Source organism: Aythya fuligula, chromosome 1 (genome assembly GCF_009819795.1).
Source record: "Aythya fuligula isolate bAytFul2 chromosome 1, bAytFul2.pri, whole genome shotgun sequence".
NCBI classification, from domain to species: domain Eukaryota; kingdom Metazoa; phylum Chordata; class Aves; order Anseriformes; family Anatidae; genus Aythya; species Aythya fuligula.
In genome coordinates this window covers 6654629-6679732 of record NC_045559.1, presented here as the reverse complement: position 1 = coordinate 6679732, position 25104 = coordinate 6654629, and the positions used below count along the sequence as shown (strand labels likewise).

Here is a 25104-nt window from a genome sequence, read left to right as displayed (position 1 = left end):
TGCCTTGGGTTATTCTTTCTGCTACAGTCCTCTTCCCAGAAAAGCTAAAGCTATCCAAAGATAAGAAACAACACATTTCCTCTGCCTGTGATGGAGGAAAGTTATTTTTCTGAGCTCTCAGAGTTTATTTTATTTGTAAAAGGCTGCTTGATTAAATAGGACCTGTTAATATGCTGAGTTTTCTTTTTAAAGGGCATTTCATAAAGGCTGGTGTTCCCTTATTGCAGTTTCTATGCCACCAAGAAAAGTATTTGTGGTGTATCAACAGCGTGCTAAGCTAAATACATTTTTCCCCCTCTCACCCTGCCAAGATATTTCTGCAGGGCAGTTTTACAAAATGACTTAAAAGGGCTCTGGTTCATGTTGGTTGCAGCTCAGTGCCAAGCAGATAAAGGCCACCAAGGACCAGACGTCCCTTCTGCAACCCCACCAGTTCTGGCTGTTCCTGCAACACCATCCCCATGGCTCAGGCTGCCCTGATCAGGCAAAGCTGCTGCAGGATGAGATCTGGTTCATGGCTCCCATTCTACTTATTTTTTTTCAGCTGCTGTGATGAGCTCTCAGTGGGATTACAAACACGGTCCCTTATATTATTAAGAAATGTATGGAACAACCTCTCAGGAGGCTCTCGGTCACCTTTCAGTCATCCACGCCTATCAGAAAAGCAATTACGTGCTTAATATTTTGGCTCCTGCTGAAGTCCCTTTGACTTCACGTCTCTAATAGGATTCAGCAGGTGCTTGGGGATAAGTGTACCTGGCAATATTCATAAGCAAATTAATCATGCACTAAACAAGTCAAAGTCTTAATAAATGTTTTAGTGAACTGTAACCTTACATCACGAAGGAAAATTCACTTCAAGATCATCTCTATGCAGGTCTGAAAGGGCACTATGTTTTGCCTGTGGAGCAGTGGAAGTATTTCATAAGAATAAAAAGCAATACTAATAAAATCTGAATGGAAAGATGCAAATATTGGGACCTTAATCCAGGAAGGCATCAGTGGTTTGCTAACGCAGTCCTTGTTTGACACATGATTTGAGAACACCCACATGGCTCCTTCAGCAAGGCTATTCTCCTACTCATGGCCGAGCTGAGCATCCTTTTCCCCCAGAGCTCCTTGCTTATAGCAGCCATAGGTTGAAGGGTGAAACCTACAGCTATTCACCTCCCCTGCAACCTTATGAGGAATTCAACAGGACATCCATCAGCTGGCACTGGTCTTCAAAGTGGAAAAAGACACAGCAGTTTACCTTCCAAGTATATAACTCTGCATGATAAAACTATTTAGACTTGGAAATTTTTCTGATGAACGCCAAATGCCCTATAGCAGCAAACTTCACCAGCAGTTCCAAATCACACTGCTTAAATGAAATCCTGCTTTCCAATTTATGCACTAATTCTACTTTTTCCAGAATCAGAGAAAAAACAGAATGTATTCTGCCTACAAAAAAAGGTGCTTTTTAAAAAATAGTAGTGCTGCAGTGACTGGAAACACAATTACATTCCTGCTGCATCTCACAGGTACCACTGTGTTCCCCACAAAGACATGGAAATGAAGATATTACTCCAATTGCTTTAATTGTTCTTTGAAGGTGCTTCAGAAAGCTTGTAACTTCAGGGTCACCATGGATACTCACCACATTGACTTCAGCAATTGAAGTGATTTTTCAAGAGGGACAAAAACGGTTAGACGCTGAAAAACATAATTAACTGATAACTAACAGATCAGTAATGATACCAGCTTATTTTCAAGACAAGACCACGTTGTCTTATCACTGAAGAGCTCTTCAGGGCAATACAAATCTGCATCCACTGCTTTGCAAATCCCACTCTGTTGGCAGCATGATGAGAAAACCACTCTCATTTTCTTTTTCTCCCACTTATAACCTGGCTTGCACAGGAGGGGAAAATTGCCTCACAGCTCTACAGCTGCTTCCAATCATCTCCCTGATGTCCATCTGCCAGCAAACCTCTGCTGCAAAACCCATCAGCAGGAGGGATTTGGGAGCTAAGAGACATTTCTGGAACATCTTTGTGCCCTGCCAGAATTCCAACACACTGAAAAATTTCAACAGTCTCAGAAAATGAAATGTGTTTCAGTTGGTTTCTCTCTGTTGTCCCATTTCTAGTGTTTTCGAAACTGGTGGGGCTGTTCACCTCCTTTTGGAGTCAATGGTGTTGTCAGGAAAGGGAGCAGGTTCTTGCAGAAGCATGTCCCACAAAAAAACATCAACTGAAAAACACCAGCATCGCAGCCAAGTTCCCAACACACTCAAATATAACATAAGACAATAGTGGAGATTGCTGCCACATTGCCATAACAAAAACAACACCTTGCACAGTACATGTTGAACATTTTGCATAGCAAGCTTTAATCAGTTACATCTCAAATTGAGTTCCAAAGTAGGTTGGTGACTGACAGACAGGAAAACCAGGCCAGAGAGATGCTGCAACTTTTCCAAGGTCATAAAAAGGCCCAGTGGCACAGTCAGAAATGAAATCCAAGTGTCCTGAATCATTATCTAGTGCTCTTCCACCCAATGCCACCAATGTTTCTACCACTAGTCCTCCTGACTTCCATAATTCATGGCTTTACAAAGCCAAACTCCTGAGCTTTTGACCAGCTGTGGGTACCAATACAGTGGTACCAACATGGTGAGACAGCAAGTATGATGGGCCAAAGAAACTGGTTGGCAAAGTAAAGGGGAAACCTGTGCTTTTGCAGTTACCCTCATATGAGCCCATGCATGGCAGGGAAGACTCTCCATATTTAAGTTTTCTATTGAATCCTTCCCATACGAAGCATCACAAAGCAGCTCAAATAATCCAACCCTGCTGGGACACCAGGTATTTCAGCCTGGTGAGCCAATTCCAAAGAAACACTAAGCACATCTAACTCCCTGTCTTCGATGATGTTTGAAGGGCTCTCATTGCCCTGCATGACCCCACTTCCCCTCCCTCTGTCACTGCCACATGCAAGTGGTGCAGAGAGAGGGAAGGGCTTCCCAAGGGCATCAAAATTGGTTTAACGCTGTCTCATTGACATCAAAAGCCAGCTCTCATTATTTTTATTGGGAGCACAGTTAGGCCACTACAGATAAATCCCAGCCCAGATACTTTTTTGACGCTTGCCTGCACTTGTCATGACCAGAGACAGAACATGCCAAGAAATGAAATTTCTATTGCATTTCAGAGTTCAGACACGGACATGGCAGCTGTAATAAAATCTACCATAAGTGCTGATGCCACCTAATAAAAAGGACTGATCTGAGGATGGAGAGCTAAACACAGCACGACAGCTGGCTATACAAGAAGGAGGACTTTGGTCTGGAATCTCAGGAGACAGCACGCATTTTCCTAGTTGCATCCTCAGCAGACATCTCATCCAGTGCCCGTCCAGCATTGCTTTTGCCGCCAAAAGCTTCATAGCAGAACACGCTCAGCTATGTTAAAAGCTGGCAAGAAGTCCATCAACCTTACAGATACAGTAAGTGATGTTTAAAGATAACTTAGCTTGACTGTTTATTAGACAGAGTTTCGTGTCAAGGCTTCAGGCAGATCTAAAAGTTTATTCCACACCACTCTGTGATGAAAAGGAGCCAAATATAAACTCAAAGGCTGCTTTTCTCCCTGTCTGGGAGCTCTGATACATTTGCAGGTATGCCAAAAATTAATTAAGAGAGATTAAGAGAGACCAATGTGGTCACAGGACCCAATTCTTTCCTGAAACACATTTTGGGTTGCCCGGGGAGGTGATGGAGTCACCATCCATGGGGATGTTGAAGGAAAGGTTGGACGTGGTGCTTAAGGACAGGGTTTAGTGTGTGACATTGGTGGTAGGGGGATGGCTGGACCAGATGATCTTGGAGGGCTTTTTCAACCTTAGTGAATCTATGATTCTAGAAGGTCTTTCAATGTCCAAACTCTGCTTTCATTTATTTCAGGGAAAAAAAAAAAAAAAAAAAAAAAAGACATAATACTGTGCTGAAACTCTGTAATTTGTCCTTACAGACCGTGATACACACAAGTATTTAGCAAGAGCCATAGTAGAAACAGATGCCAGCAGATGGTATTATCCTGAACAAAATCAATTAAGGACGTTTACAATATGTCAAAAGTGCAGCTACAAAAACAAAGAGTAGACCTGTACATCTGTTTGTTGATGAAGCCATGAGTATCTGATGGTTAGCCAACACGCCACAAAAGACCGAGGAGCTGCAGCAACACTAATAGTACGTAAGGAAATACCATGCATATTCAGATACTTCAATAGTCATCAGAAAATACAAGATGTTGAGCAGAAACTGAGTAACCAGATACTTGAAGTCCATATGTCATGCATAAATGTAGCAAAAATACAAGCATACGAGTTTTCAGTATCACAGATTTTGTAAGAACTGAGATTTGCTCAGAAATTGTAGCAACAAGAGTCATATGGTAATGATAACTTAAAAAATACTCTTCTCCTCCATAACACGATCCTCTGGTATATTTAAAAGGCTGCTGGGAATGCTGTCACCTTGCCTGAAATAAAAAAGAAAAATGCTTACATTTCCCTAAAAGTTGTTTGCAATATCGAACCCAGTGGCAATCAAAGTTAGAGGCAAATGAGATATGCAGCCAGGTACACCAGTGGCATCTTGTAAACTGTAAAAGACAAAGGGACTGAGGGAATCCCAGAGCTATTCATATGGGGAACATGGACTGAGGAAATCCCAGAGTTATTTGTATGGGGAACAGAAATCGTCTATCCTTGAGTTTCCCATGGAGAGGATGAGAGATGCATACATTTTACATGAGGAAAAAAATAAAGTTTTCTGTGCCAGCTTCATTACACCACACTACACTAGTGCATTTGAAGGATGGAGACTTGATTATGGAAGAAAAATGTAAAACCAGAAAATACGCACAGACTGGAGACTCACATGAGCTGAAAGAAGCCAGCTGCTGTTGCACACCATTTAGCAGCAAAACACAAAGTCACAGGGTGGCTGAGGTGGGAAGGGACCTCTGGGTCTGTCTGGTCCCACCCCTGCTCCAGGAGGGCCACCCAGAGCAGGGTGCCCAGCATGGCTTTTGGCAATCTGCAAGGAGGAGACGCCACAGCCTCTCTGGGCATCCTGTGCCACTGCTCCATCACCCACACAGTGCAGAAATGTTTCCAGGTGTTCAGAGGGATCCTCTTGTGTTCCAGTTTGTGCCCACTGCCTCTTGTCCTGGCACTGGGCAGAACAAGTTCAGATTTCACAGTGCTTCTCCCTCCTTCTTAATCTTTTCAATTTCTCCTAATTCTTTTCAATTCCTGCTGACAGTCCTACAAACCACAATTCTTCATTTTTTAATGCTCTCCCAGCCTGGCTTCCCCAGCACTGCCCTGTTACAGCACCTAAACACAGCCAGCACTCTCCAGCAGCCACCTCATCCTCAAGGATGACATTTATTGTCATGGTCCCTGTAACCTCTTCTTATGTGTGGTTTTCTGCAGATACGCATCTCTGTGAACAGGGATGGGGCTGTCCCAGTCCCTGTCTGCTGCAATGTGATGACAGGTCTGGTATTAAAATAGATGATTGTATCACCTCAATGTACACTGCTTGTTATTTAGTTCCTAGGGAACTAATACCAAGTTTCTCCTGCATTTGCTGCCAAACACTTCAAATATTCAGAAAGATTTACATTAAGTGGTAAAAAGGGCTGAGGACCAGGCTTCCTTAAGGACCCTGGAAAAATACAGGCTTAGCACTGAGTGAAAAGCATACTTACATGGTATATTGAAGCAATGCATCATTCATTTTTACCATGGCCCAGACAACAGTATCATTAGGCTGGAGATGGATAAGTGAAAAATGATCTGGTGAACGTCACTGTGGGCCATGCAGGACTTCATCCAAGCAGTCCTGAAAGCAGATGACTGGGTAGGGATCGTTAAGATAAAAAAACTTAAGGCTTTGAGAATGACATTCCTGGAAAAAAGTGTTGCATATTTATATTTAATCCGCTTTGTAAATTGATTTTGTCATGTTACCTTGTCAAACCATTGAACACACTGCATAATTGCTTAAGCAGCATTGACGGAGATGTGACAGATTGTTCAAGCATTGTGATTCTTTGTTCTCATATATCTCATTAAGAAATGATGATTGGTTCCATTTACAGCTCTTAAGTTGAATTCAGCAACTGCTGACACACGAATTCGACCTGGCATCCACCAATTTTTTATTGTTTTCACTCAGATATTGTCCCCGGCAAAGTGGCTCTTGCAAACCATTTCAGTGCAGTGGCTGATGATTTTTTAACGATGCAAGACAAAGAAAAAAAAAAACAACACATGTCACCTCTTTGCTGATTTATAGTTTCTATGGAATGGAAAAAAGGAAAACTTTGTATTTGTCCCTTTGCCCCTGCCTCCTTTTTGGAAGGTTATTTTTAACCTCTATCACTTCTCTGAATACATTCATGGCACATCCCTGCAAACAACTGGGCTGGCAGAAGATGCAAACCACCCCACGGGACAGGCACAGCCCCTTCCTATTCCGGCTTGGAATCGCAACCTGTTTCTCCACAGCCTTGTAATTTTATATTGCCATTTGAAACCCAAACGTAAGGAGCATAAAATGCTGCTGTTCCAGCTTGATGCTGAGTAATACAGGCTTTTCTGGACTCCCAGAGGAAAACCTCCAAGCTGTGCACATCAAAGGCAGAATTTTACAGTCACTTTGCACTGCTACAAATGATTTAAGAGGAAATCAGAAGGAAAACAGACCTGGTGTGCTTTTGTGTGCTACCCTCTGACTTCAGGAAGATCTATTCTGAGCACTAAGCCAACACACACAGAAACCTCTAGGAAGACATTTTACAGACACCTTTCAAAAGCAAAACTGTGTTTTTAAATAATATATTTACTGTCAGCCTCCCTCTCTTCCATTTATCACCTTTAGCTGAAGTACCAGAATACCCAAGACACTGTTAAGTCCCTAGTGGTATTGCTTAAATAATAGCAGAAAAGGGAACTGGTTACAGAAATTAATGCACCTGCCTCCCTAATGACATTAGAACAGCAGGTTTCTAATCGACACAAGCTTGCAAGCCCTGACCATGCTGCAGGAGAGGGCAACAGGCAGCTGCCATCAGTTGGTGAGCAGTGGTGCAAGCAGGAGTTAATGCAGTCGGTGAAGATGCACCAACCACCCCACCCACAGAAGTGGCCCACCTCCCAGACCTGCTAGCACCAAGCATCGTGTTTGTTCATTCACCTTCCACACGCTTGAGGTCAAGTTTGCACCCGGCGAGCTCAAACAGACTCCATCTGCTGCACGCCGCTTTCACTTCCCCACGTGAAGGGTGTGCTACCCAAATAAACCAAGCCCTCGGCTGACCCGTGGGAAGGAGCTGTGCTGGCTTCCAGCTCTGCTTCCCGGCTGTGTACACCTGCAGGATGTGGCCGTGGCACCAGGGAAGGACCTTGCACACTTCTGTCCTGGCTGCATTCGGTCCCATTAGCTAAATGAACAAGGGAGCACCACGCAGTTCCTGTTTAAATGTGGGGCAAAGTGAGCATTTTTCTTCCATTAATTATTTCTGAGAGACCTATCAGAAGGGTCTCAGAAACAGAGTCAGAGGGCCGCGGGGGACCTTGGGCATCAAAAGGCCAAGACCTCCCACCTCTGAGAGCTTTTCATCATCTCTGGTCACAAACTGAGCAAGGTCAAACATTGCGTATTTGAGCAGCTGTGGCAGCACTACCAAGTCCTGATGAAGAGAACAGCATGGGAAGAAGCTGTTTTTCCCCTTTCATCACTTAAAGCAACCCTCTAATGAACAACAGCAGAAACATGGAGCCATTGGTAAAACTTAAGTCTCATCTCAGTAGATGGAAGAACAAAAAAAAGCATCACAAAAGCATCTGTCAAGAAGTCATGCCATAGGCAAAGGCACTTAGAAACCAGCTAAAGTCAGCTTGCATCCAAGGGCAAAAATCACCTCGTCTCTGCAAACATTTTCATACTAAATTTTGAGTAAGACGCTACCAGGAATAATGAAGCTTAGGTGATACAAGCAGTCATGAATCTCCTGCCTTCACCTAAATGTAACCCCAATAAGAAGTGAAATTCAGACTGCAGAATATATTAACTGTGCTCCATGGTGCTCTTAAACGGCTTTCACAAAATGGCACAGGTCGTTCTCTGTGAATTTATTAATGAAGCCAAACAGCATGCTGTGCAGTAAGAAATTAGCACTATATATCAGTATATAGCACTATATAGCACTATATATCACCACATAAATAGTGTTTTAATGTATATATATACCACTATATATAGGTATATATATATATAAAAGACTCCAACACCTACTTCGTAGCTATGTGGCAATGCTATGTAAAGATGTTGCAGCATCACAGCAGAGCAAACACAGGCACTGAGGCTGCTGGTAATTCCAGTGGCCCTTGACTGAAAATGACCAAGTTGCCTGGTGCTATTTTTTAACAATTCTGCCCAAAGAACCTGCAGCTACAAATTTTTGCAGTCGGATGTCTCATGAACAAGCATGGGAGGCTAGCTGTCCGTGGGAGTCAATTAAGCTAAACCCCACCTCATTTTAGACATCTCTTTCTTGGCTTTGATCCGTAGCTGAACCCTCATTGTTATTCTTTGCCCCAAACCTCTCCCTTTTGATGTTCGCCCTGGTGTAGCTCCACTCACCTGCAGAATGAGCATGCGCTCAGCTTTCATTTTCTTTATATTCTCCTTCAGTAGTGCCAGAAGGGCACCAGGTTGCTCTCTGGGTACAAACCATCTCAGCTGTCACTCAGGAATCCTAGAATCAATTGATTTTCTTTCCATTAAAAATACAAGATTCATCACAATAGAAATCGTATTCAATGGACTTGCCCATAAAGCTCTGAGAGATTTTTTTCAGGGTCTGTCTCTTAAGAGCATAGGATTTATGTCTATAACATAAATTACACTTACATGGCTTCTGCCAGGAAAATTAGGCAGTTAAATTACTTCAGAAACACCTGAACATACCCAGGAGCAGAAGCCTGCCTTCAGCCCGCAGTACCTCTAGGTCCTGTGTCTGCATGCTTTTGAAAACCCTGTTTGTTTGTGTTTGTTTTTTTTTTTTTTATCTCATTTCTTGGTGTATCCCCTCCCTTCTAAATATACATCATCCAGCTTCCCAAAAAACATAATCTATAAATCAAGTCTTGGACATGATACAGTTCCCTTGTTATAATTTATTTGTCTTATGCCCCTATACCTGGGTAATACGGCCAACAGGAGCCAGACCATTTTTTTGCCCCATATGTGTTTTTATCTAAGCATCTTCCCATGGTGCATCAAGCAACTCAGCTAAGGTGTCGCATGTAATTTGCTTCCCTGTTCTGTCCCTGCAGAAGGACGTGCATATGCAGCAGCCCTCTAGTAGATGGGTTTGTGTGTTTGTTTTGTTGGGTGTTAAAGCTTGGAAGGATTTTGTGTTGGGAAGGAGAGCTTGTTTGCTTTGCAATATTCAGGTTGCTATGTAATTATGCTAGAGAAGGTGTATCAAAACACTGTGGCTTGTATTCAGGGGGGGTGGTGTTTTTGTGGCAATCATCAGCCCAAGTTGAAGCTCAATGGTGTCAGATTTTCCCCTCAAAAATATTCTGTCTCCTGAACAAATTAACTACACCCCTACAGCAGGAAATCCCATTAAGGCAGAGGTGTGAGGCTCACAGTGATCCCAGAGCTTTAGATAGTCTTTTAGATATCTCAGGCCCCACCTTCAAAATGTCCTCAAGTAAAAGATGAAGCCTTTGAATTTGTTCAAGTACTCTGCAAAAAAATAAGGAGGGAACACGAAACAAGTTGAACATGTTCCCAGTGTCTTCTGCGATTGACAGCACACACCAAGCACTCCGCTGTGCCTGAAATTTCCAAAACACAGCAGGTTTCATGGATAGGTATAGTGTAGTAATTTGCTTAAGCTGGGAGGCAGCAGAAGATGAGAGTGATCAGAGGAAGGAAATCTCCAAGTCAACTCCAAGTAATAGTGAAGGATCATTCAGGGATGCTCCGACAGGCTCTCTCAACCACAGATGAAATTGATTATGAGCTCTGCCTTCCCCAAGGAGATTCCCATGTGGCTGCACGTTCTCCAAAGACTCTTCTCTCCCCACCCAGACTCCCTCTACGTCATTTTGGGGGATTACTATTTTGTTTAGCTTTTTCAGCAGCTTTTTGTCAAAGAGTTTCCCTCTTCTGAGCCCTTGCCCAGCATGGAGGGAGTGGTAGGAACGTAGATAGTGACTCTGGTTTCGGTGCTTGACTCTGCATTGCATTATGCTGCATAGAAGAGGCAAAAAAAAATGCTGGAAAAAGATCAATGATGCAAAGCAACCCTTGGGAAATACCACCACCGGAGACCATCATGGACACTGAAGCAATCCCACGTTGCCCCAAGAGCAGCCTGGTCTTCTCCAATGCTTTATAGCCCTGGGAAAACCTCAGTTCCTGTGAGCATCTGTGACACAACACGGCAATAACACGCCCGTGCTGTTACCAACAGCACAGGCACAGCACTCTGCATCTTCAAAGCCTTCTACAAACCTTAACTAGTAAAAACTAATTATTTGTGATGCCCCTGGGTGACTCACAAAGAAATAAATACATTCTGAAAAAGCCACTGCTGACAGAAGCTGAAAGAAGCAAGACAGCCCGTTGCATAAGGCTGGAGTTAAGATTCAGGCTCAGCTTTACATTTTACAACCGACACGCTGCCTCGTCTTCAACAAAGACGTGTTAGGTTTTTGTCTTATTTATTTAAATTTCAAGTTTTTCTGGGCAGGAGCTGTCTTTCACTCTGCTGTTTATAGAATTCCTAGCACAACGGAGTCTGGTCTCTGTATAGGCCAATAAAAGTCATAGAAATAAATTAAAAAAAAAAAATACGAAAAGTATTTTACACCCTTCATGTTTTAGTTTCTACTGTCCAAATCTAAAAAACACACTGACTTTTCACATTTTGCAAATCTTTCAAACCAAACATGAGTGGCTACATGAGTTTCTGTTGCACCACCCACAAAAACCCAGGCATCTCTGAGACCCTGATGTATCTGGTGGTAGGTGGGCAGCCACATTCCTCAGATACCCATGCCATAAAGTCTGCAGGGAGGTTTTAAGCACACTGCTCAGCTAAAACACAGCAACATCACAGAACCACTCTGAAGCACTGGATGATACTGGATCATCATCTTTGGTCATGGTCATGCCTGAGAAACAGAATCACAGAATCATCTAGGTTGGAAGAGACCTCCAAGGTCACCTAGTCCAACTTCTGACCTAACACTGACAAGTCCTCCACTAAACCATATCACTAAGCTCTACATCTAAATGTCCTTTAAAGACTTCCAGGGATAGGTGACTAAACCACTTCCCTAGGCAGCCCATTCCAATGCCTAACAAGCCTTTAGGTAAAGAAGTTTTTTCCTAATATCCAACCCTTGGTTTGAAGCTCCTGGAAAGACCTGCGAACCTTCACATCCCACTGCTGGTGATCGGGGGATGTAATTCTTCTTACAGGTGAAGTCTGAACTGACACATCAACCCTCACCGAAAGAGACACAGAGGTTAAAGGCTCTCAGACATCAGACTTTCCACTTCTGAACTTGCTCAACTCTCATCAGCTATGGATGAAGCTTCTAGGTCTTGTACTCTGAAACGTGAGCATCTGATATAAGTCCCAAATTTCTCCCACTTAGGCTTGAAAAACCCACCTTCAAATAGTCAGCCTAAATCAGGGAGAGCATTAGGAGCAGAATGCATGGCTAGCAGAAGGCGTGCACATGCAAAGGGTCTGGGAGAGACGTGTCTTGCCCTGTTGCTGCCAATGGTAAATGCTCACTTTTATTTGCATTGTTGAAAGAACCTCCCTTTGGTCCTTCCTGGAAACCAGAACAGGACTGAAACTGTTTAATTTAGCTCAGTTTTGTAATGTATGAACATCCAAACGAAAATCAAAATAAATCCTCAATACAGCTGAGCCAGCATGTTTTCTCTCACTTGCCTCTTCCCCTTTCGACCCTTGAAAAAGGTATTTTAGGAACTGTCTTTGTGGTTATGTAGTCCTCTTGTCCAAAGCTGTTGATGTTTTTAAATCTAGCATATGAAATTGCCCTGGAAATGATCAAGCAAAATCAGTGATCTATTGTTACAGAGGATCTCCAGCCCTGTGCTCAACTGTTCTGTACACAGAGCAAATCTGAGAGAGCTTCCCAGTAGCTTTCTCTTAGCACAGCCAGTGTTAAATTAATTAATTACTCAATTAATTAATTAGGGAAAAAAAAATCTGCATTTTAATTCAGCCAAAAAAAAAAATCTGCTAAAAGTATTATTTTAATTTAACCTCATACAATCTGTTTGGTGAGTAATTCTGGCACAAGGCTCAATACACAGCTTTCAACATAAAAACAGCAGTGAAGGGCCTTGAAAAGTTTATTAACAATCTGTTATTTGTGGTTTTCTTTTTAAAAGTGATTGACACAACATTCAGAGGAAAATTACAGGAACCGCCAAGTCAGAGAACACAAAAGCATATCAGTGCTAAGATTTGACAGAAAGGTTTAAGGAACAGTATGATTTCTATAAAGAGAAATATTCTGATTGCTGAGCTATTTGTTATTCCAGAACAGCCCAATCACACACACACAAGTTTGCAAATTATTGTTATTGTTGTTAATTATTATTTACAGAAAACCACTGCAATACAAGGTGGCTTGAATTCCGACAAAAAATGACAGACTGATGCCCCAAGGAACTTTTTCTCCCTCCTTTCACTCATTACCTGTTTACTAACAGCATCTTTTTAGTTCCAACTTGTTTTCATGCTATCTAAAATGACTAGAAAATTAGGTCCTATTAAGTAATCATGAACATAAACTGTGACTCACCAGTTAAGTGAATACCATTACTGGCAATAAATTCAGAATCCTATTATAAATGCTTGTTATTGTCAGGCAAGCCAAAACAATACAACTTTATTCAATATAAATTGCATCTTTGGATGCGTGAAAGGATTAAATAACTCCAGCCGATATTCTGCACATAGCACACAGAATCATGTGCAAGGGGCAGCAGAAATAATTGAGGTCAGTCACAGAGGAAGAGAGAAAAAGGAGAAAGGAAGGAAAAAATGGATAAGGAGATATTTCAGCTCCCATGTGAAAGCAGATGGAGGGTGAAGGAAGCAGACAGGCTTCTCCAGATGGCAGGAGCTGCAGAGAAGAAGGCTCTCACACCCACTGTGTTGTGACTGTGATGGGAAGAATAGACTTTTGGTTCAAGGATTACTAGGGGACTCCAAAGAGCTGGGTTCAGCTCCACGCACTCCACCAGGTCTCCAGTCCCTCTCAAACACTACATCCCAGCCCAAACAGCAATGCAGGAAACCGGGTGCCCTCAAAATGATGTGTTTTCCTGAAAGCCTCTGGCTATTGAGGATTTTGGAATCTTATTTTTAGTCAACGAAAGAAAATTGACCTTTATGCTACCCTGTTGCTCCAAATAAGCGGTGTCCAAAATGCACCCGTGAAGCACACTTGGGGAGCTGTGAAAATCACCAACGGCTGCAGACTTTTTCCCAGTCCTCTTGCTCAGCCTATAAATCAGTTGGCCATCTTGCTTTCCTTTTTTTGTTTCCATTTCAATTCCAGCTGAAGGCTCAAACCTGCTATTTTCTGTAATGCTTCAAGGGAGACCAACAATCTACATCATAAGATACTACAATTCACACTGCAAATACCGGGACAAGTAATTTTTAAGCCTGCAGGAACACTGGATAGTAAAACTACATCACATGATAGCAGTGAGGATTCCTTAGTTTAAAACAAATATGTCACCCTAAAGGAGTCATCTCAGTATTTTTCTGGTTTCTCTACATTCTCTACAAACCAAAATATCTTTGTTGTTTCACAGCATTCACTTAAACATTAATATCTGTATCCAGATATTAATATCCAGATATCTCAGCTTTTTCTTCTCCTCCCAGAGATGCTGGAGAGGTGCTGGGGGTACCACACACCTCTAATTATCCCTAACTCCATGGTCTTGATGGTAAGTTTCCCAGAGTCACAGATTTTAAGGTCAAGAAAGGACCGTGACATGTCGTCCCCTGTACCCATGGACAAGAAGCTCTTGTCTGGTGATTCCTGCACAAAGCCTGAGAGCTTTCAGATGGCAAAAGGACTTCTGCCATCAGCTCCTCCTGGAGCAGACAAGAACCATTTGCCTTCATAATTTGTCCCAGAGGTTGATCAGCCTTCCTACTGGAAACACAAGCCTTTACCTCAGCTCTTTGGAACCCTGTACTTTCTTGCTTTAAGATGTTTTTCACTGTGAAATGCTTCCTTAATTTAATTAAAAACCAGACAAATACTGAACAGAGAAGTGGATGAAACAGTCTGACATAGCCACTGCTGCCTCACCAGGGTGCCGTAAAAGAGAGGCAGAAATTACTCGTAATGTGAGCACAAACATGGAAATCAGACGCTCTTCAGTCTTCACAGCCAGAAAAAGCCCAAATATCAAGATTTTCAAGAATATCAGTAAAGATACTTTTTTCAGTCTTGAGAATCCCCAAAATCAGAAGAGAAAAACAACTGGGTAGCTCGCACAATGCCTGAAGTTAATGAGCTAACCAGTACAATTTGTTGTATTGAATACAACAAGTGGTTGATTACAATAACTGGTGGTTTGGGCACCTGCTTGATGCGAAGGGAAGGTCTTTGAACAGAGGCAGAGCTTGAACCTAATGGCACCTCCCAGCACCTCCTTTCTTCACAGCATCTCAAGCACCTGGAGAACCTCTGCCAGGATCCATCCTTACCACAAGCATCTTTTTGTACTTCCCAGTAGCAGAGGAGGCTTAATGCCCAGTCTGAGTTAGGGACAACATCACCTCCATCAGCCTTGTCCCCCGTGAGGGTCTGAGCAGCCACAAGCAGAAGGGAGCACGAGGCAGAGCTGCTCAGGACAAGCCTGGGTGTCAGCATGAGACTGGAGTAGGCATGAAGAAGGACATGAGAGGACAAAAACACAGAAGATGAAGCACAAGAGTTTGGGATAATGTGTGAGAAGGAAAACAGATGTGAGGTCAGGGCTGCGGGTGATTGCATCTCACATTGAGAACAAGCACCCTATGGGTGCATAAATGACTCAAGCAGAGCACCAGAAGCCCATCAGGTATCATAAGACTATGGAAGAGACTCAGGACATTGAGGAAACAAAAATTACAATAATATCATCTAAGAAAAAGAGAACTGCCTATGGTTTTCTCTATACTATATTTTTTTTAAGTACTGGAGACATCATTGCAGTGCACTTGTCTTCCCACCCAGCTACTACTATGTTGTGGCTACATTCTTGCAACCCCCTACGTTATCATTACTATGCTGTAAGGAATCTACTATGGCAGTTTTACAGAAAATACAAATATTTCCGCAGTTGTTAAGCCTGAGCCTTCCTAAATAAGATAACTTCATCATAACTCGAATGTCAGTAAGGCCTAATGACAGATATCTTAGAAATGCCAGCTTGATCCGATTAGATGGACCGAATGATCAGAGGCTTTCCTCTGTTCAGCTGAAGATAGCATTGTGTAACATTACTTCTCAAACCATCAAAAACTTAGTTTTAAAATGCTTTAGATATAATATCAGTTAAACGTGGAGAGAAAATGGTATTTCAGTGACCTCTCATCAGATTCCTGCTATTGTGAAACTTCACGTCTCCCAGGGGCAGAAATCCCCCTCTCCAGACAGGCTTGTAAATTGAGCAGAGCTCGAATAGGCGAATTTGTGGAAATTTAAGAAGATAAACAGCTAATCAGATCCTCTTCTTTCCTCAAGCCTACCTGTTTCAGCTTGGAAGAGATTCAAATTTGCAACCACTGAGCACCTGGCCCGCAGCTAAGATTTTATTTTTCCTTGATTTGCTTTGCGTATTCCTTCCTAGCTACTTTTTCAGGATCTGTAACCTCAGTTTCAATTCTCAGGAGTGACCGGGTCCAGTTTCCTGCACCGAAGCTGCTCATGCAGAGCACGAATCACTGCTGTGCTGCCATAGTTATACGTGGATGAATCAGGACCACAGCTCCCATGGCCACAAAACTCAAACACAAAACAGAAAGCCCGACTTTGGAGGCTAAGAGGAATTGTATCTAAAGACCACAGAACTGAACCGCATTTTATCAGCATGTTGCCCACGTTTCTTTTGTTATACTTTCATGAGTAATATGACCAAAATAGTTTGTTGACACCCTGATACCCAAGAGATGGCAATCACAAACCTATGATCGCACATGCTTAGGGACGGTGTAAATACAGAACAAAAAGTGAGTCTTATGTCTTCAGTTTCTCAACTTTCCCACCCCTCCCCCTTCATTTTTCTGCCTCCTTCCCCTTTTTCCTTCCACCTCTGCTTGTAGTGCCCTTCCCCGATGTCTGCCTTAAATCCTTTTCCTCCATCCCTCTTCCTACTTCCACAATCACCAGGGAAGCTGAGATGTATGAGCAAAACTCTTTAGGAATGAAAATAAAAAAAAATTGTACCTGTGGGAGGCTGCAGCCATCCCCAGGGTTCGGTACCACCTGAGCCAGACGCATCGCTGAGAAATCCTTTAGGAAAACCCTACTGCCACCAGCACTGTGCAGAGCAAACAGCAGGGACCTCAGACACTGAAGGAAGCATTTCTTTGGGTGTAAAAGGCCGTTTTTCTACTTCTGGAGGTGATGTCCAATTCAGGATGCTTATTTCATTATCAATATGGTTGGACATGACTTAGAGGGGCATGTAAATAATTAATTCCTGCTGTAACGCTGTTCTGGAAGAGAACCGGGTACTCATCAGAGGTTTCTTGAAGCACAAAAGGTATCATGATTAACTGAGTTACAATCTTTTTAATAATTCCAGCAATTTTATCTCTCCACCTGCTAGAGATCTGGTAAAAACCTTTTATTCAAATGAAAGATTCCTTTCAGAGAACAAATCATTAATAGAGTACACACAGATTAAACATTCACAAACCCATGCACTTGACATAACATGTTTTTAAAGTTTCTCTTTGACTTTTTTCCCTGATTTAAGAGGTTTGGGGCTTATTTTACTGTAGCTGATCACAGTGAGTTAAGAGAGCTGCAGAGATTACAGGAAAAAGAGCTGCTCTTCTGCTAAAGGTGCTGAGAGGGAAGGTGGCAGGGCAATGCAAAACACAGCCACGACCCTAATCCAGCACACCTCAGCCGAGACGCCAGGTTTTTCACTCCGAGCCCCAGCCGTGCTAGAGAAAAATCTATTAACTGATGAGATCGACTGATGCATGTCCAACACAGTTCAGCATTACACTGCAGGAGGGATCAAAGCAGATTTTATCCCTGCTCCTAAATAAAGCTAGAAGAAAGCTTTTTGGTCCAGATGCTCTAAAGGTATTTAGACTTTTGCTTAATTCCTCTTAAACCAGCTCTGCTTCCTTTAGACAGGCACAGGGTTGTGATGCAGTTATTTTAATTTTCTGAAAGTTTCTGTGCTGATTGTTAGGTCAAGTTTTAACCTCACAGGTTGCCCTCTTGTCACGAAGGCCTTGCTACAATAATGTTTAAGAGTGCAAGGCACTAAATGGTCATGGTGAGTGGATTTCATTCACAACAGCCACGCCAATGTGCACAGTGATGAACTCTACCCAGCTCTACCTACCTTGGGACCTACACCTGCTCCTCTCAGCTCCAGTGGGATACCCACCAAGTCCACAGTGTTAATTCTCTCTGGACCTCTCTAAAGGTGCAAGTTAACCCTCGCAGGTGCTTCATACACCAAAGGTGGGAAGATAACACGGGGCTGTGTGATGGGAACCACAGCAAACCGTCCTACTGTTCCCACGAGTCTCCTGACGTTAGGACTTGCCTCCCCTACACCCTTTTTGCTCAGGAAGGTGCTGACGGTGACAGGCAGGGACACATCTCTCAGGGACACCTCACCCTGCATCTTCAGAGCCCTGGGCAGACACGAATGCCACCAGCTGGGCGGTGTTTTTTGCTCATCCCCACACAGGAGTGTGACCCCCCTCCACACCAAGCACCCAGCCCGCTTCTCACTCATGCTTGGTGTGTAGGAAATGAGCAGAAGCAGAAATACTCCGTTTGTAGAGAGCCCTCCCTTGGAAGCAGCAAGAAACTGAAATATCATGTCCGAAACTTGTTCAGCCGTGTTTTGGAAGTGGCACGCGGAGAAAAAACGCACTGCTTGGGCTCAGCGATGTTTTGCTTAGAGATGTGCTCAAAGTTGACTTTACACCAGGAGGGGACATGGCAATAAAGCACCTGTCCTGTCCAACCCAGCGCTCACGTCCTCGCCCACCCACACGGCAGCCCGCACCCTGCCCTTCCCAAGCAACCACGGCTCTCTGCCTCTACAACATCCGACGACGAGCGAAAATTTCTCTCAACAGAAATAAAACTCCCCGCTCAGCCAAAAAAGCATCAGCCTGCACCCTGCTCCCTTCCACCATCTGCGCATGTTTATTCTGAGCCTTCCGAAAAAAAAAAAAAAAAGAAAAAAAGAAAAGAAAAAAAAAAAAATCTAACGTTTTACTAATCTTTATGCCCCGCCACTATAAATAACAGAAATAAAGCCCAACAACAGTTAAGCATCGTAGCTAAAACACATCCAATCCACTCCGATTATTTCTGCTTGTCTGTCCACGAATGGATGCAGCCATCGGCTTTAGGGGACAGCACGCAAGTCAGACCGCATTTATTTACAGCGGCACCGTCAAGAAAAAGCCTTTCCCCTTCTCCCCATCCTATTAACATTTTAAACCGTAGGAGGGGGTCTTTCTTTTTCTTTTTTTTTTCCTTTTTCTTTTTTTTTTCTTTTTTTCTTTTTTTTTCTTTTTTTTTCCTTTCTCTTTTTTCCTTTTTCCTTTTTTTTTCCTTTCTCTTCCTTTTTCTTTTATTTTTTTCTTTCTTTTTCTTTTATTTTTTTCTTTTCTCTTTTTTTTTTTTTTTTTTTTTTTTTTGATTTCTTTTTAGGGGATAGCCCCAGCCGCCTGCCCCGCAGCCATCCTCACCCCTCACCTCCTACCAACCCACCCTGGTGCCGTTTGGTCCCGGGATTCTCAAATCCCGGCTCGCTGCCGGCCGGGATGCTCGGAGCGACCCCGGCGGCTGCCCCCGCGCAAATCCCCCCCGCGCAAATCCCGCGCAGCCCGGGGACGGCGCCTCCCGCCCCGCTCCGCTCCCCGCCACCTACGTCCCCAGCGTCTCCTTGAACTCGAAGATCTTCTTGATGTCCTCCGCCTGCTTCTTCCAGGAGCCGCCGCCGTCCCCGTTCTCCCGGGCCATGGCCGCTCCGCGCAACCCCGCGCAGCCCCGCGGATGCCGGGCGGCACCGAGCCGCCTGCGGCTTTTGCTTTCTCTTCTGAGAAAGCAGCGGCTGCTGCTGCTGCCTCTGCCGGCTCTTGCTCTTCTTCCTCCTCCTCCTCCTTCTTCTCCTCCTCCTTCTCCCCTTCCTCCTCCTCCTCCTCCTCACACTTCCTGCCCGCCGCCGCTTTTATTTCCTCCGCGCTCCGGCGGGCTCCACGAGTGCCACTTTTCCTGGGCTATTTCCTCCCAACTTTCTCTGCCCCCCCCCTTCCCCTCGTCCTTTCTCCCCCCCTCGCCCCTCCCCGTGCCGCCCCCGGGGCTGCCCCGTGTCCCCCCCCACCTCCTTCAGCACCCTCAGGGACACTTCGCTCCCCCCACCCCGGGAGGAAAAGTCCCTTTTTTTTTCTTTTTTCTTTTTTTTTTTTTTTTTGGAGGGAGGTCACTGATTTTTCCCCCCTCCCTACCCTCCCGCTGTCCCCAAGCAGGGCGTGCGGGGGCCCCGTTGGATGCTCCGAGCCTCCCGGGCGCGGTGCGGCTGTGCGCGGTTGTTATGGCAATGGGAGGAGGAGGAGGAAGAAGAAGAAGAGGAGGAGGAAGAAGAGGAGGAGGAGGCAGCCCCGCCGCTGCTCTGCTGCCTGGCGCTGCCCCTCCTGACTGAATGACTGGAGATAATTCGCATTGCACCAAAACCGCGCACGTCAAACGGGAGGGGAGGGAAAGCAAAGAGAAAAAAAAAAAAAAAAAAAAGGGAAAGCAGGGGGGGAAAAAAAATTAAAAAAAAAAAATAAAAACCACACCGCAGGCGGCAGGCCGGGGTGGTCCGGAGCTGCGCTGGGGTTGCGCGGGGGATGCGCGGGGTTTGCGCGGGGTTTGCGCTGGGTTTGCGGTGCCCACCATGAGCGCAGCCGCTCCGTAGGGGCCAAACGTGGCCCCCAGCCCCTTGCCCACCCCGCAACGGGGACGAGGGGCAGGATGCGCCCCCGGTGACACGGCAGAAATGCGCGCTGTCCCCGTGGGTAGGTTTCCAGCCAATGTCTTGCAAATCGGTAAAGCGGAAAAAAAAATAAAAAAGTGGATTTCTCCTCCAAGTTGGGAACTATAGAGGCAGGTGCGGACCCACGGGTGTTTTTGGGGGCGGCTCAAAACTCTCGGTTATCAAATGAGGCGGCTGAAAATGAGGCGTGACACGACTAAATAGCATCGACTCATAAACAGATGCGAATGTGCGCCCAACTGCTTAAAATGCGCCGTGTCCTTTCACAAAATCCTTAAAATCCCACTCTGAAAAGGGATTTTCCATCACTGGTGAGCCCGGGAGGTTTCCCCTGGGGCTCCCACTTCCACGCGGGTTTGGTGCCTGGGGGAGCTCAGCCAGGTGGGGAGGTGTAAATTTGGGGAAAACACCGAGACAGGCCGGGGTGTTTGGGCAATGCTACCCTCTGCTGGGCACAGCCACACGGCTGAGCATGTGCCAGCTCCTGTATTAATTAGTGCCCTGTCTAATGCAATGTTTCAGTGGCCATCCCGCTACATGGGTGGCCCAAATTGCTCGGGATTCCCTGCGATGGGTGCTTGTGTGCCATCCCAGTGTTTTCTTGGAGCAGCCAAACCTTTCCTTCTGCTGCTGTCTTACTCACATCCCCCTGCTCGTCACGGGGATCCCCTTCATTCCATCACCCTTTCTTCTCCGTGTCCATGTCCCCAGGGATCCCCAAGCTGGTGGCCCCCGCCTGGGAAGTGGTGGAGGTGGGACAGACCCCAAAGGATGCAGCCGACACTGAATAATTTTCCCTTCAACCCACACCAATGTGGTATTTTCTCCCTTTTTCACAAGTTAATAAATCGCTTGGGGCCAGAAATGTCATGCTGAGATTTTTGGGGTTGCTGAACAGGGCTGCCAAAAGTAACCTGCTGTCCTTGGGAGAAAATTGAGAGAATTTGAGGCCAGAAGGGGCAAAGGCGATCATCTGCCCTGACCTTGCTTGACAGAGGCCAAAGGAATTCGTCAGTCCAAGAAGCTGGTGCCATAATTTATCCTGGAGCCATGGCATAGCCAAACCACCCACTGCCATTATCTCTGAAGCCATGTCTGTCCATACAGCATCATGCTATAATCTCACCACCCAAGCAGCATCACCCACTTTGCCATTCCAACTTTCAATGGACAAAAATTTTACTTAAAATTACCCAAATCCTTGCCCGTGCTGCAATTTCTGAGCATAATGCTAGCCTGTAAATCTAAGTTTCCTTTTCTAATTTAGCCCGCACTTTTAACATGCCATGAATGTGCTTTTGTGTGTGTGTGTGTGCGTGATATCTTGTATTTGAAATAACCGGTAATGTATAAAATCTCGGGAGCCACTGCAGTTTTAATGAGAAGTGGAGAAGACTCCTATTAGGCAGGGCCCCCTGGCACAATAGGTGGTAACAAACCCCTTAGAGCCATTACTGTCTATCATGTCAGCCTCTAATTTTGCTTGATTGACAATATCCCATAGAGCCATTGTGGAGCACCGAGTTATTTGAAGAACAGGTATATAAAAAAAAAAAAAATCTTTTAAGGAAACTTCTCTTTGTAGCAGGACATGCGGCAGTGAAGTGGCTCCAGATGGCTGTATCCAGTATTTGATTACTTAAAACCAGATTACCAAACATTAATAGAGTGGCAACACGAAGCACACAGAAATGCAAGAATCATGATTGCCAAGGAGACATCAGTCCTGGGCCCTCTTATGGCTGCTTGGTGGCAGCCTTTCATTGCCTGGGCATGTTCCTTAACTCTTCAGTCCTGTCAAATACTTTTGAAATGTATTTCAAATAAATGCTCCAAAACCGACCGTATTGGGGTTACAGGTGGGATGGCTGTGTAGGGCCACATTTGCTGTTGGCCCTTAATTTGGCACTGTGCAAACTACATTATAATGAGTGTAAATTGAGCCACATCCACTTTTCAAGCTCTTCCACTTACAACCTGATTTTCTTCTGTTTAAGTACTACACTATTAGATCTCTTCCCCAACATTGTTTCTGAGTCATTCAATATAATTCCCCACTTCAATTACAAATCAGCACTTTTGTTCAAGAACGGCAGGAACGTTTCTCTTCCTCAGCTGCCCTGGTCTAAGCCTGATGTCCGAGCACCCACAGGTCCGTGTCTGTGGCATGGGTTAAAATCCAGCACGTAGCAACATCTGACAGCAGCTTTTCTACTCTTGGCAAATCATTTTTTTCACCATCCCTCTTGGGAAGGTGCATTATTGGTTTCAGCCATGCATAAACACCCAAACGATATGTGTACAAACTATAGAGGCAAAGTTATTTGATGCTATTTGGGCTTTGCTCACGTGGATGTTGATAGCACTGCTGCCACACGTGGGTGCACACCTCAGCAAGAAATTCAAAGTGACATCCCCAATGCTTCCTAGTCCCTAGGATGAGCCTAAGATACATTAAAATCCTGGAGCAAAGTGTCTTCATACTTGGCAGCATGTGTAACTGTCTTAATTATAGTAGGTGCCAAGTCTGACTAGCATGATAAGCATTCCCTCCAAACTCCCTTTTATATATATTTCCAGCATTTCTCAGTATTTGCAAGGAGGGGAATGCTTTGGATGCAGTCTCTGACCCAAGGTGACCTGGTAGGAAACTGGGAGGAAATCCTCTTGGGATTTATGCTGAGTCATGAGAAAATTAACTTATGAGAAGAACTGTTTATTTAAAAGAGAGAACAAATTGCTTATTTAAAATGAGAAAATTAAATGTTTATTTATATAAGAAAATTTTATACATATGTATATATATATATATATATATATTTCTTCCCTCAGGATGGTAATTAAAAAGAGCCACAGTTTGAAAGGTGCCTTTTGGTAGGGGACCAGGGCTTGTGGGTTCTTTTTGGTTTTCACCACGGGTGAAACTAGTGCTTGTGGTTGCGTTTTAATGTTTGCCAGGCTTGTTTTGCTACCACAAATCCAGAATACAAAACTAGAAGCTCAGCTCTAAGCATGGCCACGGCAGCCTGTTTTTCCCAGGCTGAACCTGCTGCAGCCCATGCCAACAGCTCCTTCGAGCTCGTCAGAGACTTTTGGTGACTTCAAGGGACTTTGATTTGAGCTGTACAAGAGGCGTGTAAAGAAAAAAAAAATAAAAAATCCTCCCCAAACAAGAGGTGGCCGCAGGTCTTTGATACGTGGTGTTTTGTGTTCTTTTTGCTGGTTAATTATAATCGATGTCCTTAAACCACCCCTAAGCACTTTATAGCTTTTGATCAGTTTAAGCTCTTTAAGACAACCTAAGGCCCTTGCTCATCTTAGGCAGTTAAAACACTGTCCAAAACCACACAAATGCAAGGGAGAAGAGACAGTAGATGTTTGCTGTATGTGCTGCTTTTCTCATGGGGAGGAAGGAGCTCAAATTTCTGTAGGGTTTTAAACCATCTCTGTAAGGTGGAATAAGCAAGTGCTGATCCTGGTGAATCCTCACCCTGCAGCCATTTGCCTGAAGACCATCCAGTGCTTTATTAAGCGCCCAGGTGCTTACATTACTCATGAGGTTCATAGATGCCAGCCAATCTCTTAGCTGTAAAGCTGCAACTTTTCTTCCCTGGTTTTCTCCTCATCTAGATAAACCAAGAAAGCTAGGGGACAAGAGTCATGAAAACACGGTGCGGAGGCTGCTTGTTAAACTATGGAAAAAATGGGATTTAAGAGAATAATAACCAAGCTGAACACCTCCCTTTAAGCCTGCCGTACCATGTGTGCATTGCAATAAATCTTTTAAACTCAGGATCATAAATCACGGTCATATAAAATTATGGTGAGGCATAAAAAGCTATCGTTGACAAAGCAGAAGCAAGAGGAGCAACATGTTGGTAAAAAAGGATGTGAGCCACGGAGAGCAGGCAGAGGCTGGATAGGAGAGCAGGGGATAGCCGAGGGATGGGTAGGACAGAGGAATGAGGGGCAGGAGATGCTCCCAGGGGGCAAAAGGTACAGAACCCAACCCCCTTCCTTCCTGACGTTGAGCTCTGAAGTCCCAAATCTCAACATTCCCATGCTGCAAGAAATTGTTGCCAAAATGCATCTCTTAACGAGAGCACAAGCCCTGCTCGCATGTCTCCCTCTCAGTCTCTGAGGTGCCGAGGTGGAGGTCTGGGCTTTGGGTCCAACAGGACGAGCCCTGCCAATGAGCCAAGTTTGGGTCAAAATGAGAACTGCATCCTTGGCTTGGCCGATGATTTTTAAGGTCCCTTCCAATGCAAACCATTATATCCTTCTAGGATTTGGCTTTGCACGCTTGGTTTTTGGAGGGAGAAATAAATTAGGATGTTGCATCTACAAAGTCTATATTGAAAGAAAATTAGGTGATGAGGTAAAGACTCAAAAGTTACAAAAAAATAAAATTAAATTTAAAAAAAAAAAAAAAAGAAAGAAAGAAAGAAAGAAAGAAAGATGTCCTAATAGTTTCAATTTAGCACCATGCTACAGGTTTTCTTGGGGTGTTTTTTTTTTCAGAATTTCTCCTTTCCTATGAACAGTTCAGCACTGGGAATTTGTCCGTACAGCAAAGGAGCTGTTCACAAGGCTCTGCCCATCTTCCTGACACCCTGTAGGACACTCAGGCTGGATTCGCACTTGGAGACAGGAACAAGCCAACAAGAGCCGTGCTTCAAACGCGCCAAGTGCTATAAAATGCCAAGGGCCCT

General features: G+C 44.3%; 1 protein-coding gene across 2 annotated transcripts in view; it reads right to left on the bottom strand.

Annotated features, from left to right (window-relative positions):
• The window catches only part of CAMK1D (calcium/calmodulin dependent protein kinase ID), a 219428-nt gene extending 199937 nt beyond the window's left edge, over positions 1-19491 (bottom strand). For both annotated transcript variants that reach the window (XM_032183733.1, XM_032183724.1), the window contains exon 1: positions 19286-19491. In XM_032183733.1, the coding sequence (XP_032039624.1) occupies positions 19286-19377 (92 nt within the window). In that variant the 5' untranslated portion in view covers positions 19378-19491. The remainder of the gene's footprint in view (positions 1-19285) is intronic.
• Between the last annotated feature and the right edge of the window lie 5613 nt (positions 19492-25104).